The sequence below is a fragment of the Rhipicephalus microplus genome, chromosome 7, assembly GCF_043290135.1.
Source record: "Rhipicephalus microplus isolate Deutch F79 chromosome 7, USDA_Rmic, whole genome shotgun sequence".
Taxonomy (NCBI): Eukaryota; Metazoa; Arthropoda; class Arachnida; order Ixodida; family Ixodidae; genus Rhipicephalus; species Rhipicephalus microplus.
This window is the reverse complement of record NC_134706.1, coordinates 161,969,228-161,985,938: the sequence shown is the minus strand read 5'-3', so window position 1 is coordinate 161,985,938 and position 16,711 is coordinate 161,969,228. Positions and strand designations below refer to the sequence as shown.

The following is a 16,711-nucleotide window of genomic DNA, read 5'->3' as shown; positions in this document are numbered from 1 at the left end:
GACAGTAGAAAGCATAAGACATGCAACATAAGAAGCACTTTTCTGAATGGGTCATTATTTCTTACTTTACAGTACACTAAACTTCACAGCCCTGAATGTGGCCATTGTGTGGTCACACAAAAGACTAGTTTGAAATACTTGCATCAAGAGAAATCAAAATCTGCTTCCTATGTTGTGTGCTCCAAACATATAGCTTCATGCTGCAAAATAAAATATTCTGCTATCTGTAATAGTTTCAGATATATTGCAATAATTTTCATGCAGGGTGTACAAAACTGCCATTTTGAGAAAATGAAGAAAACAAAGAATTCTAACATTTTTAACTGTAAAAATGTATGCACTTATAATTAGATAGCCATTGACATATAAATGAATGCTAAAAGCTTAAGGAGTGCAATGCTGCAAGCTGATCGAAAATTGAATGAGTACTTCTTGAATTACATTCATTGCATGTAACCAAATACAGAAATATTTATATTAAAATCAAAAATAATGCTGATCATTAAAAATAGGCTCCCAGCATTGTTTTTTGTGCACATTTAGCTACATTGTGCCAAAACAATTACAGCTCTAGCTGTCCTCGGTCCACTTTTACTGAACAATCAAAAGAAAGTGGTCAAAATCTGTGCTTCGAGAATAATGCTGTTAAAACTTGATTTCGCCGTTCCAAGGAAAAAATATCATGGCACACATACTTTTAGTCAGTTAATATGCACCGGGAATGTAATGGGACTGATTGTTTGTATGAGCGTGTCATTTCTTGTAGTCCTGTAGCAAGTTGTCGCCGTGTGCTCGTCTACCGCGATGCCGCTTATCAGTTCGGTGACTGTACTGACGGGGATGAGCGACAAATGTGCGTGCGTCATCCACGATCCGTCAAATAACGCGGTGATGTTTTCCGGCTTGTCCAGAATAAGTTACCCGCAAGTGTCGCGAACCAAAGTTGCTTCCTCGCTCATCGATTTCAAGGCTACACGAGTGCCGAGGTGTTAGTTTCCTTTTCACGTAAGACTGCCGCATTTTCGAGCGAAGATCGCGACAACGTTGCGAACAAGTCATTAAAAGCAGTCTACTTGTTGCCAGTAGCCTCCATTGCGGGGGCCGCGAGCATGTTCACTTCGAACGGATTGACTTTCTGTTGTTGGATGATGTGCGGCGTACTCCACTCTGACGACCCGTCGCGCAGTTCAAGGTCCTTTCGTCAGGCGGGGGGAACCACGACATCGGCGGGTTTAGCGATAAGACTGCGTTTCCGTTCCGTCACTACAAAGATTGATATCTCTTGTAGCTTCACTTCTGCTTTTTACTTGCCATCCTCTAACTGATGAGGCTGCAAAACACAGCCGTTCTCAGTAACGTTGTCGGCAACCAACGGGCTCGTACGTGAGTTAGGCCCGCACCGGTGACTCGGCGACCGCCATTGACCGCGTCAAGTTCGTCATCCTCGTTGTCCTGAGCCATAGTGGGGATGTTTCTGAAGTTCACAGTGAACGAACGACCGCCACACCCACTTCACAAATTACTGTAGCACGGAACTTATTTACTGCCGCAAGCAGTCAAAGCACCATGACAAAATAGAGCATGTCCGTGCGCGTCACGATGGTGAAGCAGACGCCGAAAGCGGCCTTTGGCCAATCGGATGCCTAAGTTTGGTCACGTGCCCCAAGCAGCCAATTGAATCGCGCGCTAGTGCTTCTCGATGACGCGTTTTTGCTAAAGAACCAATGAGCAAGGTGAGCCAGCGGTGGCGGGAAATTGAAGATGAAGATCGACCCTTCCAAACGAGACCAAGATGAACACGATAGCTCGTGTGTAACGGCAACATTTTGGCGCCGAAAAAGCGCGATTTTAGCGTCAATTTGCGCTCACATTCATCTCACAGGGATGTTATAAATTGATTTTGTGCCAGAAATAATGACGCGAGAAGCTAGAAACTTCTCAGATAAGTGCAAAAATAGGCGCAGATTCCGAAAATGTCAGCTTCAAAAAGTCTATTTTTTTGCCAATTTTGGCCTTCTAAGACCCGTGTCCCCAGTTAATTCTTGAACTGGCCATAGAGATGGGTACTTGTACTATACGCAGAAAAATGCAAATGGTATGACACTAGAGAATGTTACTTGTAGAAAAGAAGGATTGACGTCACACGTCCAGAAGGAGAGAGAGAAAGACGATTGCGCGACTACGCTTGCATGTTCTTTGGTGGCATTGTACCCCAGATGGCGCTCTATAGTACAATAGAAGCGCCATGTTGGCGCGTGCGCATTCAAAGGCTCGGCGTCGGAGGATAGACAAGGCTGCTAAGCGGCATGCACGTGGGGCGGCGGTGGCTCGTGATCGAAGAAGGGACTCTGACGTGCAAGCACGCGAAGCAAAAGCACGTCGCGAAGCTGTGCGAGGACCCTGCAGTACGACAACAAAAGGTGGAATTGCCGCGGCAGCTGCGTGCGAACCCTGCTTTGCCCCACTCTCCATCATTCACCCTGTCAATATGCTGTCATTTTTTCCCCCCAGCTACACACATTTTTCCCCCCAGCCTTTAGATCAAGGTGTCATCAACAGCTTAAAGAGCTCAATGTCTAGAATCCCCTTTAAATTGTCGCCTGGTGCTTGCATTTTCATTTCGCATAAGCAGTTCGCCGAAGCTCCATGCTCAAAATAAGGATTCCCATGCTCTTATCATCTTAAAAAGCATATCTTAGCCACATGAATGAGCTTTCATTTCTACGTTTAAGATGCGTTCTTCTCAAGTTGCAATTTTGGGCAACTTCTTCAGTTTAGACATCATATTTTTCGTTCTTTTGATGGCCAGATTCAGATGAAATTTTTCTTGAATAGTCCTTGTCAAGTGATGAGTGCAATTATCTTTAAATCTTGACAAGACATATAATCGTTATGATCTTCATGTAGACAATAAAATTGAGATTTTAAGATTTCTAACATTACAATATTTCTGGTTCATTAAAATGTCTTTTAACTACCTTTTTAGTTAGTTTTTGCATTCTAGAGTTAATGTAATGCAATATAAGGGATTAATAGCTCATAACCATAAAGGGTCAGTGGCAAGAAACGTGTGTCCAAAAAAACCTACATCTTACATAGTGCCATGGTACAACAGGAAAACTATGCTACAAAGTGCAAAACTGATTCCATATTTGAAATCGGCATGAAAATCTGTGCAAACAGCGAAAACTTGATTGCTCTAGGCTACAGATTAAAAAACCACTTTTTTTTCCAGTAGTACCAAACCTTAATTGCGATTCTCACTTTTAGCAACTTAATTGTATGCATGCTAGACTGTGCACAACTATAGCGTTGGCTGGTCAGCTTTATGCATTCTACATAGGGGTATGACTGGCATGGGGGATATGAGACATTTTCTTTGGGTTTGTGACACTCCAGTTCAGCTTTACAGTAATTGTGCAGGTATTATGCCAGTAACACTAACCACAGCACCGTTGAAGAGTCCCCGGTTGCGACGGAGCACATCGAGCAGGTCGGGTGCGGCCCTGCGGCAGTGGAGGAACAGCGGCAGGTTCCCACAGGGACGCACCAACTGAAGCTGCAGCTCGAGGTAGCGAAGCTGCGTCTCCCGGTCACAGAACTGTAGACGCTCATAGTCTGCACACAACACAGTCGTGAAACCATTAATCCTTTAATGCCTGAATAATGAAACTGCCGAAGAAAATAAATATTTCCATTTTTAAGCTTTAAATAGCCACATTTAAATGATTCCACAGTTAAGTTATCTAAAAAGCACCTTTGATGCATACTTTTATGTATGTCACAAATTCTTCATGTGCCACAGAAGTGAGAACCTTGTAATAAAAAACATACTTCAGAACTGCGCAACACTTCATGTGCCACGTGTTCAGTGCCTACACACCGAACACCGTAATTACTCGCATAATTTACATACTTTTTTTCGCGATTTTGTAGCCCCAAAAAAGGGGCGCGCAAATTAAGCGGGGATTTCGCGAGCGCATACGAAGTATTGTGTCACCGTCCTAATGCACAATGTATATATATTTAGAAAAAGAGGAAATGAATTGTAGCACTAACAAAGTATACTAGTTAATTTTTAACGAATCAGCACGTACTTTAACCAGTCAGATCAAGTCACACACGGTCTAGCGGGAATCACTGATCGTGAAGTCCAATTGGGAAGCATCGTTGCAGCCGCTGCCTCTTCACTTCAGTTTAATACCTGAAAGACCCCGGTTAGGGGGTATTACATAAGTGGTAGGTCAAGAAATGTGGGTTACAGAGAGTGATCTTCACAACAAACAATATGCAGTTATGCTGTCCACAAAGATGATGGACACGTGATGGTCGCAATGTCACGGGGGAGGCCATTCCAGTCGACTGCTGTGCGAAGAAAAAATGATGCAGCAAAGGTAGTAGTGTGAGCACGTGCGCGTGTGACTGATAAAGGGCCGCTCGTGCGGTGAGATAAGCGCGATGGTGGGATGATGTAAGGAGCTTGATTGAAGGAACTGTGAGAGAATTTGTGAAACAAACAGAGACTGGCGATGCGGCGATGCATGCAAAGATTAGTAACCACCCTCCCGAAGCGCATCGTCATAAGTTCAGTCGAGCGCGTTCGAACGCCCCATTTTCTTGAAGCTCTTTCGACCATGCTGGGAGAAACTATACTCTGTTTCAGAAGTTCCCTTTAGCACTGTGGAGGCTACAGGCCCCTCAGCCAATAAGAAGGGTGCTTAGCCCCTTCACATGTATTCATTTGCGCCATGTCGTCTGCTCACCGTATTCACGGTGTCTGCTCAACGAATTGAAGTTATGGCAAGGTTCCTTTTGGCGTTGCATATGTGGTTGCCAGACTGGAAGGGTCAGTGTTGCCAGATTGCCGCTAAATTTGACTGCAAAATTTTTTTTGTAGTAGTGGCTTCTCCGTGAGAATTTGGTGCCATCCGCGGTGCATTTCACGAACGAGCGACGTTGGCCGTTTTAATTAACGGAATGAACCGCGCCTAGCAGTAGACGAGCGTGGCGCTGCCATGCAATTAAGAGGCCGTTTTAATTAACGGAATGAACCGCGCCTAGCAGAAGTCGAGCGCGGTTCGATAAAGCAGCTCGATAAAGCATCCTTCTAGGCGTACATATCTGTAGCATATCCGACGTACCCCGATTAACCAGCCTTGGAACGCTTATTCCTCACATGTATATACGAGTCCGAACGATATGTCTTGTGCTGACACAGCTAGGGGAAACGTAGCGTCCCCCGTCATAGCGCGCGGTCGACGCGACACGATCAGCTGAGAGAAAAAAAAAAGTAAGGGTGAAGGGGGGCAGCGCATCACCTTCTGTGACTCTATTCAGTTTTCCCGTCATCCCTAATACTGAGACGCGATGTCTTAATTGCAGAGCTGCGCACACAGCAAAAAAACGCGCCCCAACTTCTGCTAGGTGCGGTTAATTCCGTTAATAAAAACGGCCTCTTAATTGCACGGCAGCACCACGCTCGACTTCTGCTAGGCTCGGCTCATTCCGTCAATTAAAACGGCCAGCGTCGCTCATGCAATCGCGAAATGCACCGCGGATGGCACCGAACTCTTACGGAAAAGCCACAACTACAGGAGAAAATTGTTCAGTCAAATTTAGCGGCAGTCTGGCAACAGCCACCCCAAAGTCTGGCAACTGACTTATGCAACGCCAAAAGGAACCTTGCCGAAGTTATTATGACTAGTTTATTAAGTTAAAGGTGCAGTAAAGCTATTAAACAAGCAACTACACCGGGAACTTGAATAACCGTGAACTTGTTGCTCTGCTGAAGATCAGTAGAATCTCATGCCGGCGAATAACTTCACTTTGTGGCTGTTTCTCTTCGACGCTGCTTATGACTCTGTCATGTCTATTTCTCTGTCGACGCGTTCCTTCGTGTCTCCCACTGCAACGCTCCTTTTCTCTTTCTCTCTTTTTTTGTTTCCACCGAAGGAGGATTCGATGCGCACGAAATACTGTGCGAGATTGCATGTCTGATACTTAGAGATGCAGCGTCCTTGGTCTGACAGCACAGTCCGAACACTGCCTTGGCACCTTAAGTGCAGGTGAAGCTAAGCAAGCAGCATATCTAACTAATATCGACAATAAGTACCTGGTGCTTTAGTCTCTGGGTGAGATGAAAGAAATCGGTGGCTGATTTCATCATTTGTTTACTGCATCAGCACAGTGGGTGTCTAGCAAGAGCAAGTACGGATTGAAGGGAGCAGTCACTTCTGCACTTCTGAAAACAATTAAATGAGAAAGAAATTATTTCGAAGAAGAATAAACATATCACGAACCAATGTGGTATAAAACACACCAAACAAATGCCAATTCTAGCCAACCCTGTCAGTTTTACGACACTTGTATGAGGGACTACACTTCGCTACGCAAGTATGTGGCTTTCTTACACCCGTAGCTTTGGTAGTGCTGAACCAAAGTGGTGAAACAGAGTATAGGTCCCGCGGCACGGCAATACCGGAAGAGCTAAACATCCACACATAATTTAAAGACCTCCTTCAATGGCAGAAAACTTGCATTAGCAAGCGCCCACTCTTCTGCTTTCTCGAGTACCGGTCGCGCCGGTCGTCACGTTCAAGTACGTCGCCTTGAAGTGCTTTGCAGCAGCACACTTCCGTTTTCTTCGGCGAAATTTACAACAGCGAGCTCCAGTTTCGCCATATATATATATAATTACTGTAGCCCATTGCAAGGGAACCGTAAAAACGTGCCAGTCGAATGGCGAAACCTAATTCCGATATCGACCAAGCGTGCGTTGCAGTGCAGACGCAAAGAACAAGATGAACAGTTGGCGCGACAGGCTCTCGCAAACCTCCGATGCAGAAAGTCATCTGTGCCGTGACGCGAGCATGCATTCTGGCCATTATGGTGGTGGTAGAGATTGGAAGATAGGTGGAGGCAAATGCTCGAGCAGTTCCAGTGACCCATCAACAGGTTTGTGTTCGGGTGCGATATTCTAGGGACCCTAGTTCAGGGGAAATCCTCAGAAGATATTTCGCACTTGCAGCCTGTTTGACTATGCTTGTCTGCTCAGCAAGGTGAACCGCATTGGGCCGAGGCATCAAAAGGTCTAAAGGTGCGTGCGCGGGTAAGCAGGCTCGGGTGGGTTGGGGAGCGTGAAACGTGCGAGTAAATATTGTACTTTCTGAAAAGCTCGCAAAATATTAGGGTGGACAAATTATGTGCATAAATGCGGTAAATGAAGTTATTGAAGATAGAACTTTCGTCAATCAGGCGAGATAAAGCGATGAAGTGAGCGCACTTGCATGCAATTGGCGCTCTCTACCATCAGCTACAAAACAATGGGTTCTAGCGTAAAATACACTGCACCAGATAGTGCTGGATTTTTCATACCAAAAGCTACGTTCCCTGTGAGTACTTGACAGCGGCACGCATTCCGTGACTTGTTTGCTTGATGTTCTTCGGTATGTTGCAAATTCATGACACTCGGCAGTGAAGGGTTAAAAGGGCTATGACCCACATTTCTTTCTCATAATATGTGTAATGTGCAGTAATCCTTGTGCCTTCTCAAAGAGGCTGGCAGAGTTTCAGCGCACTCAGTATTAATTCATCAGGGAATATTTTCATAAACACGCGAGTGGCCCGAAAATCTGAAAACACTCGAAAACCATGACATAACAAGCCACCTGCTTTGCAAGCGTCGATATGCCGGCCAAAGAATAGGTTTTGTGACCAGCTGCATGCACAATGAAGCTATTTGAGCTTTCTTCAGCTTGGAGTTCAAAATTGAATGAATTTAAGTGGCTGAAACTTGGGTAAAAGACGACCGTGTTAGGCTATAAATCACATGACGTCACCAGGGCGAAATGGTCATCGCCAGCAGTGGAAAGAGTTTATAGCCGGCAATTTCTAGGCCTTATTTTGTAATGCAGTACCCTGTCACAGTCAATATTTAACACATGTTAAGGCACAATAAGTCATCTACTTATATTTTTTTTGCTGAAATTTGCTATTTGGTGAGTTATGGTGTCATGGCCCCTTCACCTCACATGCTTTCTTACGACACAACCAGAAATACTGTCCATTCTAAAAGAAGAGGCGTGCAAGCACAAAGACAAGAAAGAAGTCAAGACACCAGGCGCCGACTAACAACTGAACAAGTGTACAACAGCTGAAAAGAAAGAAGGCACAAACACTTTTCTGTGCATGCCTATGCAACAGGCGAATCTATGAACCTGAAATGCATGGGGTCTACGTAAGAGACAACTATTTTGAGACTTGATTTCTTCTTTCAGCAGGTTAGTCTATGGTTGGCTGATGCATGCGTTACCAGTGTTATCGACAAACCATGTCTCAATCGTTGAATGCGTTTCACCATTTCTGTGCTGGTACGAAGACTGCAGACTCACTGAACTTTGGCATGCACTTACATTTTCGACAATGTAGAAAAAAATTAGGTGAGCATCTAGTGAGCAACCTCTCATGTTCCAATAGCCTCTGGTTCACACAGCGGCCCTTCTCCCCTAGCAATAGTATTGCACAATGGTAAATTGTCCCAACGGGCACTGAGCCGTATTAGAAAGGGCAGGACATGAAATCATTGACACGTTTCCTGCTCAGGCACAAGTTCACCCAAAGCAATGCAAATAGCTGAAGCTTATGCAGTCAGACAATTGCCATGGTACTTAGGCATTACAGGATGACTGAGTGTTGAGCTAGTGACTATAGACTCATTATGCAAGAAACCAGTGTGCCGACGTGTACGTGCAGACATGCTACAATGACTATTGTTGGCAAACTGCTGTGCATCACATCTTGCCAACAGGCACTACACTGCTGTTCAGCTTTGCATGCTTCTGAGTGCACTCCATGGAAAATAAAAAGCCCTGACAGCATCGAATAAATGCTCTCAAGTTTTGTCACCAGTACAAATCATGTTTTCTAAGTTAGGCTGGCCACAAAACAGGCTTGTTTGGCATTCTCAATGAGCCCAGGCAATGAGAATCAAATGCTAATTTTCGGAAAACACTGCCACTTGCATATTCATGTTAATAACTCAAGCAGAGCCCATGAAATCTGGGAATTGGTAACAACGATGCTTTTGGTAAACTGGCAAGATAAAATGTCATGTCACAATAATAAATGAATAGCAGACTTGGTGATTGAAGCACCTTAAACAATGGCCAGTAATGACAAAAAACAATTACAACACAGCAAGACCACCCAATCACAGCACATAAACCTTTGACACCACAAACTTCATATAAAGCACATCTTTGTCATGGAAACTGACTGCATGATAGCCATTCCACAGCTCTATGTGTTTGTACTTTTGTGTTTAAGAATGTTGGTTCTTGAAGTGACATTTTAGTTGCAAGTGAAGCATTGATGTTATCAACTCTTTATACAGTGTTTTAATAAAGCCTTTATGCTTCACTGCTCCACTCTATTCTGATCTGTGCATGCTGGCGATTTCTATAGAAATGTGTAGCAGGAATGGTAGCACACAAGAGCTAAACGATTGTGGGGTCCCCAAAATGTAGACGCATCTCTCGCTTCATTCTACAGCTGACTAAATAGAGCATGAAAGCTTGTCCACTTGGTTTTGCCGTTCCTCTGCTGCTTAGCTGACCGCATTCCGACGAGCACTCAGACTTTTCAAAAACATGGACTCTCTGCATTGAAGGTGAACATCTTTGACAGATATCTGTCTGGTTAGGTGAACTTTCATATTAATAACATAAACTTTCCAGCCAAGTTATAGTCCAAAGTTAAAAGTTAAGAACTGTGAACTGACCCGACGTTTCGGGACCAATTCAGTCCCTTCTTCAGGGGTATCACGGCTTTTTATTTTGTTTTATTTCCCTGCACCGGCTCGAAACGTGTGAGGGGCCTATGCAACACTCAGCTAAAGCTGTCTCGTGTTTCTGTCACTGTCCCTAGTCGTAGAAGTGGCCGTCCTCACCGAGCCCCATCTCGCCCAGGGCAGCCACCCTGCCAGCACCCTGTCGTACAAGCCCTGACAGCTGCTCCAGGTAGCGGTCTGGTGGACCATGCGGGCCCTCGAATTCTCCACACCTGGTTGGGTGGCAGCCCACTGTGCTCCACAGTAGGCCACCTGCATTGAAAGAATAAACAAACGATATATTCAAGAAGTTATAGCACTGTAATCAACTGGCTAAGCTGTAATGGCCTTAAGTTTCTGTTGTGAAGATGGCCTTTGCAATCTAGTGGGCATAGTGAGGCTCATGATGATTAAAGTCAGGAAGTGCATGAATGGCACGTATGCACACCAACATGGTGGCATGGGGGCACTCCATATGCAATTTCACTTCTGAGTATCGAGCACTAAGTTGCTTTTTGCTATCTTTGACGCATTGCACTGGGGCAATCGCCCCCTGAGAACTCTAAAAAGAGCCCCAGAATGGCTCGGGACAATGTGAATGACGAACTCGTGGCAATCAGCAAAGTGGTCGCTGAGGCGCCGGAATAGGCCTAATGGACACTGGACCTGCAAACCCGGTGATTGCTGCAATGTCGCTGAAAGCGGCTCTATGGGCATTGGCACACGGTACTAGTGTGCTGTTTTGTCCATATATTTCATGACAATTTTGTGGAATAAACAGTTATAAGTAGCACTTGCTTCTCATGTATCTACTTGTGCATTGTATTTTTTGTGTGCTACGTAATTCTTGTAACAAGTTGTTGCAAAGGGTAGAGAACAAAGGAATACTTAGACTATGAGAAGCACAGGCAGAAGTTTGTTGAATGCCGTCAAGTTGTTGCGTACAAGATTGCATTTCTTGCGGGCATTATTATATCGGTCAAACAGGAGGGTGCGCTAAGGAGCATTTGAGCAAGATCAAAAAAGAAGCTACAGATATTCAACTATTTCTTAAACTACTGCATTTGCTGCCCATGTTTTGAAGATACCACTTTTTTGTCAAAATGCCATGACGAGTGCACCGACTGAATGATTTGTGGAGTTTAACGCCCCAAAACCCCTATATAATTACGAGAGACGCCGTAGTAGAGGGCTCTGGAAAGTTGGACCACTTGGACTTTTGTAATGTGCACCTAAATATAAGCACAAGGGCATACAGCATTTTCGCCTTTATCGAAAATGCATCCCATGACAAGTGCACATGTCTCATTTCAGAAGCTCATACCATTCACAATTGCGGCCAGGCTTGCGTAAACCTCCCCTCAATTTCCCACCTTCTGAAGAAGGTCATCATGTCTCCTGCGTTAGAATAGTCGACAAGATTTCCCGTGCCGTTCATCATGGCAACATCCAAGAAAGTCATCAACACCCTGAAGTACTCGGGAGCACCTGCGGACATCCCCTTTGACTAGTTGCCCAGTCTCTTCGAGGGGACGATTGCGGCCGCTGCATGGACAGAGCGAGACAAGTTGTGCTGCTTCTTCAATTACCTTTAATGTGGGGCTCTCCGACAGTTCCTCACTTAGGTTTCCGACATGAGGCATCTTGGGAAACTTATCTCAACGCATGAAGGAATGCTTTATGACAAGTGTCATGGATACTTTCCGTCAATTCAGCCATTGTCGGTTTATACCAGACAACGCCTGAAGGAATACTATAATGAAATAAATGTCTCTCAGACGCCTTGCCGACATAAAAGATGCACACCTCATACGAGGTCTCATCGACGGCCTTCCTGCGTATATAGGAACGTCACTTGCTGGGCTTATCACGTCTACACCAGCGACATAGCTTACAGCTGCACTTCGTATAGAGTCAACTAAGCAGAGAGTGAAGTTGCAGCACTTTCCGCCAGCTCACAATACACATATTAACGTAGCAAGCAACAGCACTTGTCAGTGTCCACCTTACGCTCCGGTACAAACACCTGCATCCAAGTGCAAACACTGCACAATGAATGGCTTGCCTTGACAGATGCACTGGCATAAGGAATGCCCACGACATGCAAGCATTCCTGCGTTCTCCACCGACCGGGGAAACGAGGAGGGCTACTTAAAGTTCATATAATTCAGTTTGATGATCTCATTAATGGGTATGCTGTTATCGCTACTCATGATACCGGAGCTACGATTGCCTGAATCAGCGAAGCAGTGCTGGAGGCGCTTCATCTGCAATTAATGAGGAATTCATGCATCTCAGTTCAAGAAATCACATCCTCTACCAATACTTTGGGTCACGTCAATCTAAAGATACACAGAGAAAAGTAAAAAGAGAAATTCAGGTTGATGTTCTACAAAGCATGAAGACTTCTTGGCTTGGACAGTGCCTGTCTCTTTAACTTGTCTTCGGACTTTGACACTCTGACTCTACGCCAAGAGAATGACATCCTCCAACCTCTTGCACAACACCATGCAAAGGCTAACATGGATGCATCTTTGGAAGGAGTTGAGGTTTGCGGTTTACTGCATCTAAATGAAACTCAACAGTTCGCATTGAAACAGCTTGTCCATAAGTACATTTTTTTCGAAATCACAGACAGACATTGAGTGCATCAATGGCGAAATGCATAACATTCAGTTCCTCAACAATGTTCCTATCTGTAGAGCTCCCTATTGATGCTCAGAAATCGACAGCGTTGAAATGGACAGAAAGGTCGACGACCTTCTCACACAAGGCGTCATACGACTATCTACGTCACCATACGCTGTACCGGCAATTCAGGCAGAGAAAAAAAGAGAAACTGGCGCACACTTCTGCATTGATTACCGCGAGCTAAACAAACTGATGGTTCCCGACTATCAAGCCATCTCTCACATCGACGGCATTCTCAATTCTCTCAGACAATCTACATACTTCTCGACGTTAGACATAACGTCAGGTTACTGGTACGTTAAGATGCGCCCTAATGACATTCAAAAAATGGCTTTTGTCACACGTACAAGTCACTACAAGTGGTTCATCACACTCCAGCCACCTTCGATTGGGCTGTCAAGTCCATATTGACAAAAACCGTTCGAAGCACATCATGAACTACTTTTATGATATTGTTGTCTACTATGACACATTTCCAGACCATCAGAAGCATTAAGGGGCCATTTTAAAAGCTTTCAAAAGCAAATGCATTAAGCTGAATTTGAATAAATGTAAATTTGCCCAAATCTCCATTACCTTGGACACAAGGTCTTGCATGGGACAGTCACTTTAAAACAAAGCAGCATGAGCGCAATTCTACGACTTCCGACACCATCACCGCCTAAAGAGTTACAGTGTTGTTCTAAGCACTGTCAATAATTACCGTCAGTAAATCGACCACTTCAGTCAGATTGCTCACCGACTGACACGCCTGCTCAGCAAAGACGCCACCTGGAGCTGGTATTTGGAGTGTGAGCTGGCTTACACTAAGCTCAAGAAATGCGTGACAGCGGAGCCCATCCTTAACATCTACAATGCCTCCAAGCCTTGAGCATTATACTGCAATGCATCCAACAAAGGGATCAGCACAGTTTTGAAGCAGGCTGATGGTGAAGATACAGAACACCCTATTAACGCGATAGTGTCAGAGAGCTCGTGTCGTGGAAATCCCGCCGTCTGTATCAGTCCCGTTGGTTGTGAGCGAAAAATCGTCTGTGCACTGTGACCGAAAAATCAAGATACCAAGATCGCCGCAGGAGGCCGTTACTTGTCCACGCATGCGTGCCCGATCACACTGAAAAAGCCGCACATTCGAAAAAAAAAATATTGCTCAAAGTCCAGAGGCGCGGTAGTTTCTTTGCCCCTGCCACCCCTTCTTGCTTAGCTTCCAATGCTTTTGTCGGGATGAGAGAAAAGATAATGCAATTGCAGCATGCGACAAACCTTTGTAACTCCACTCACACTGGACGGATTCTAAAATTTTTTGTGGCGTTGAATTCGTGAGGCAATAAGCTCTTCTAGTGAATTCATTCCATGGTTACATGAAGAAGTGTTTCAGGGCCCCTTTAACACATTTCGTTCGGCAGGTGTAACGACGAAAACGAGCTCATTCGGCGATTTGTAGGCGCATTTGGGAAGCCTCAAACTACGTCGCAAAAGGCCGGGATAGGATAGTGTAGCAATCGCCGCTAAAAACGCACAGGAACTTTCAGACAGCTCTAAAAATGGGCAACTATGCCCATTTAGCGGAAAACATATCATACCTTTCCAAAGGCGTTAATCAAGCAAACAGCAAACGCTAGATAATGTGCCACTATCTGTGAGGCATTGTGAGACGACCTTTATGGCCTTCGATATGGCGAGGGCGTGGCATGTATCTCAGAGGCCATGCGACTCTTGCTTCAGATCAAAAACCTGTATGTGCCATTCGCGCACGCACGCTGGTATGATCTACTGTGTGCGTATGTGTGTGCGTGCCTGTATATGCATATAACACAACATATTAATAAGCTTGCACTTAGCGGTTGAAGGGTGCACTAGGGGCCAGATTTTGCTATCGCATTCAACTCTTAAAGGCCAAGCTTAAAGGTCTCCTAACTTTTGCATACCATTTACACAAGTTACTAAAACATAAAATGAATTATGCCATCACATAACTTGAATGCTTAGAAATTATTCACGCCGTTGATAAACGGCACTGTTATTTACACAGGAAGCCTTTCCGTGTTATCACGAACCACGCAGCGTTGCAGTGGCTTAAGAGCATCAAGAATCACCGAGGTCGACTATTCCAAGGGTGTTTGAAACTCTCAATGTACAATGTGAACATCAAGCACTAAAAGGGCATTGACAACGTCGAAGCCGATGCACTGTCTCGAAACCCGATAGTTCAACTCTTATCTCTTGAGCAACTATGGGTGCATCACAATGACAAACTATCCGGCAAGCATACAATTAAGAACACAGACAGACCATAGTGACATGCAGATGGATACAAAAAGTCTTATGTCCCTTTTGCCCTCCAATCTTCTCTTCTGCAAAAAGTTCATGATGCTTTCGGTGATGTTGGTATGAAGAAAACATAGCGGCTTCTCTCTCTATAGTACTATTGGCCTGACATCGTCTCCAATGTGTTCGAGTACATTTGTCATAGCGATACCTGCCAGCACAACAATAAGTTAAAAACCAAATGCTTTGGTTCTTTGGAGTCTCTACCACCAGCGGTTAAACCAGTTGATCTTCTGACCATGGACATTATCAGATGTTTTGCCACCTAAGCTATTCCAAAAGATTTACCCATTCAGCCATTGATCATGCAGCCTATTATAAGATGGCGGCTTTTGCACACAAGAATGAGACCTGCAACGCCTACATCTCTGGCCTGAAGAGTATTTTTATTGCTGAAAAGCCTTGGATGTTCCTTTCCGACTGCGGCACAGGATTCATTGCCGGCAAATTCAATCAGTTCCTCAAGCACAATACCATTCATCAGCTTTCACACGCTCACAACGCACACAGTGTAACAATCTAAATGCGCCCACTATTCAGTCCATCGTAGCTTGCCTTTGATGCAAGATTAATGACGAACCTCGAAAACCATGGTCACGTCTCCACTCTGACGTTGCCAACAAGCACAACAGAACACCTCATGAAGTCACGGGCTACCCGCCCTGTTTTCTTATGCACGACACACCGTATCTCGATCTCCTTTCAGACGTTGCTGAAAATGTGCAGGAAGCTCGTGCAAATGTGGTCCCCAGTTAAGGAGCTTATCACGAGAAAAACAAGATCACATACGACAAAAGGTTCCTTTCATTAGAGCTTGAAGTGAAAGACTATTCTATACAAAACACCCTGGCACCTGAATTACGGCAAACTCAGTGCAATCATGAACCATATACGATCATACGCAAGGTCTCCGCTGTTAACTAAGAGATTGACCGCAGCGTGACTTCACTCGGTTGCCAGACTGACATCGTTCATGTGGGCAGACTAAGACGATATCATCCACTCCTGCATCTGCGCCTCTTTCTGGGGGAGGGGGAAGCGTGTGACAAACCACACGAGAACAGTGTGGCGCAGTAGTAGTAAAGACGAAGTCTCTTAAACATGGTTCATCGAACAGCCATCATCTCTCCAGGATTATATACACACACATGCTGACAGTAACGTTAGATAGATTTGGTTGTTAGTCAGCACCGTGGTTTCGTGTTTTTCCTTATCCCATCTTTTGGGCACTGATTTGCCTCATAATTCTTAGTCTTACCAGTTGAGGCAAAATATTTATGCCTCAACATGAAGTTTGTGAGTGAAAATGACTGTAATCTTAATGTACCAGAGTTTTTATTAAAAAACCTGTATTATTCAGAACAACCTGTACATAGGTACAGTCTCAATGAAAAAGATTGGCAAAAGTGACTGGTTGCAGAGAAACAAAATAGCAACATTCGGTGCTGCATTTTTAGTACACCAATATTGAGAGTGCCAAGCACATTCAATTTTTATTAGCAAGGGTGGCCAACGAAAAACACTTCAACTAGCAGCTTTTTCTGGGTAACTGTAATAAAGATACGGTAGCTCCCACCTACACTGAAAAAGATGAAAATGAAAAAAAATGATGTCATGCGCATATCTACATCTGCCGATAAGCAATGAACAAGCGTTTCTTTAAGATATGGGTTTTCGAATGGGCCACCAGCAAGATGGGCTGATATTTGCCGATCCGCCGGCTACCCACGCCTTAGGAGATAGAATGAATTTGGCCACCTCACTGTATTGTGCGCGATAAAGACAAGTGCACATGTTAACACGCTTCCATCTCAGCGTTATTACACATGCCCACTAACGATGCTAACAGTAAATGCACCCTCGGAA

The 16,711-nt window shown here is 44.7% G+C and overlaps 1 protein-coding gene across 3 annotated transcripts in view; it reads right to left on the bottom strand.

The window, feature by feature from the left end:
- The window catches only part of LOC119179655 (deoxyribonuclease TATDN1), a 103,680-nt gene that overhangs the window by 48,502 nt on the left and 38,467 nt on the right, over positions 1–16,711 (bottom strand). For all 3 annotated transcript variants that reach the window (XM_037430773.2, XM_075869884.1, XM_037430774.2), the window contains 2 exons: positions 9,947–10,099; positions 3,446–3,618 (listed from right to left, as the gene is read on the bottom strand). In XM_037430773.2, coding sequence (XP_037286670.1) covers positions 3,446–3,618; positions 9,947–10,099 — 326 coding nt within the window. The remainder of the gene's footprint in view (positions 1–3,445; positions 3,619–9,946; positions 10,100–16,711) is intronic.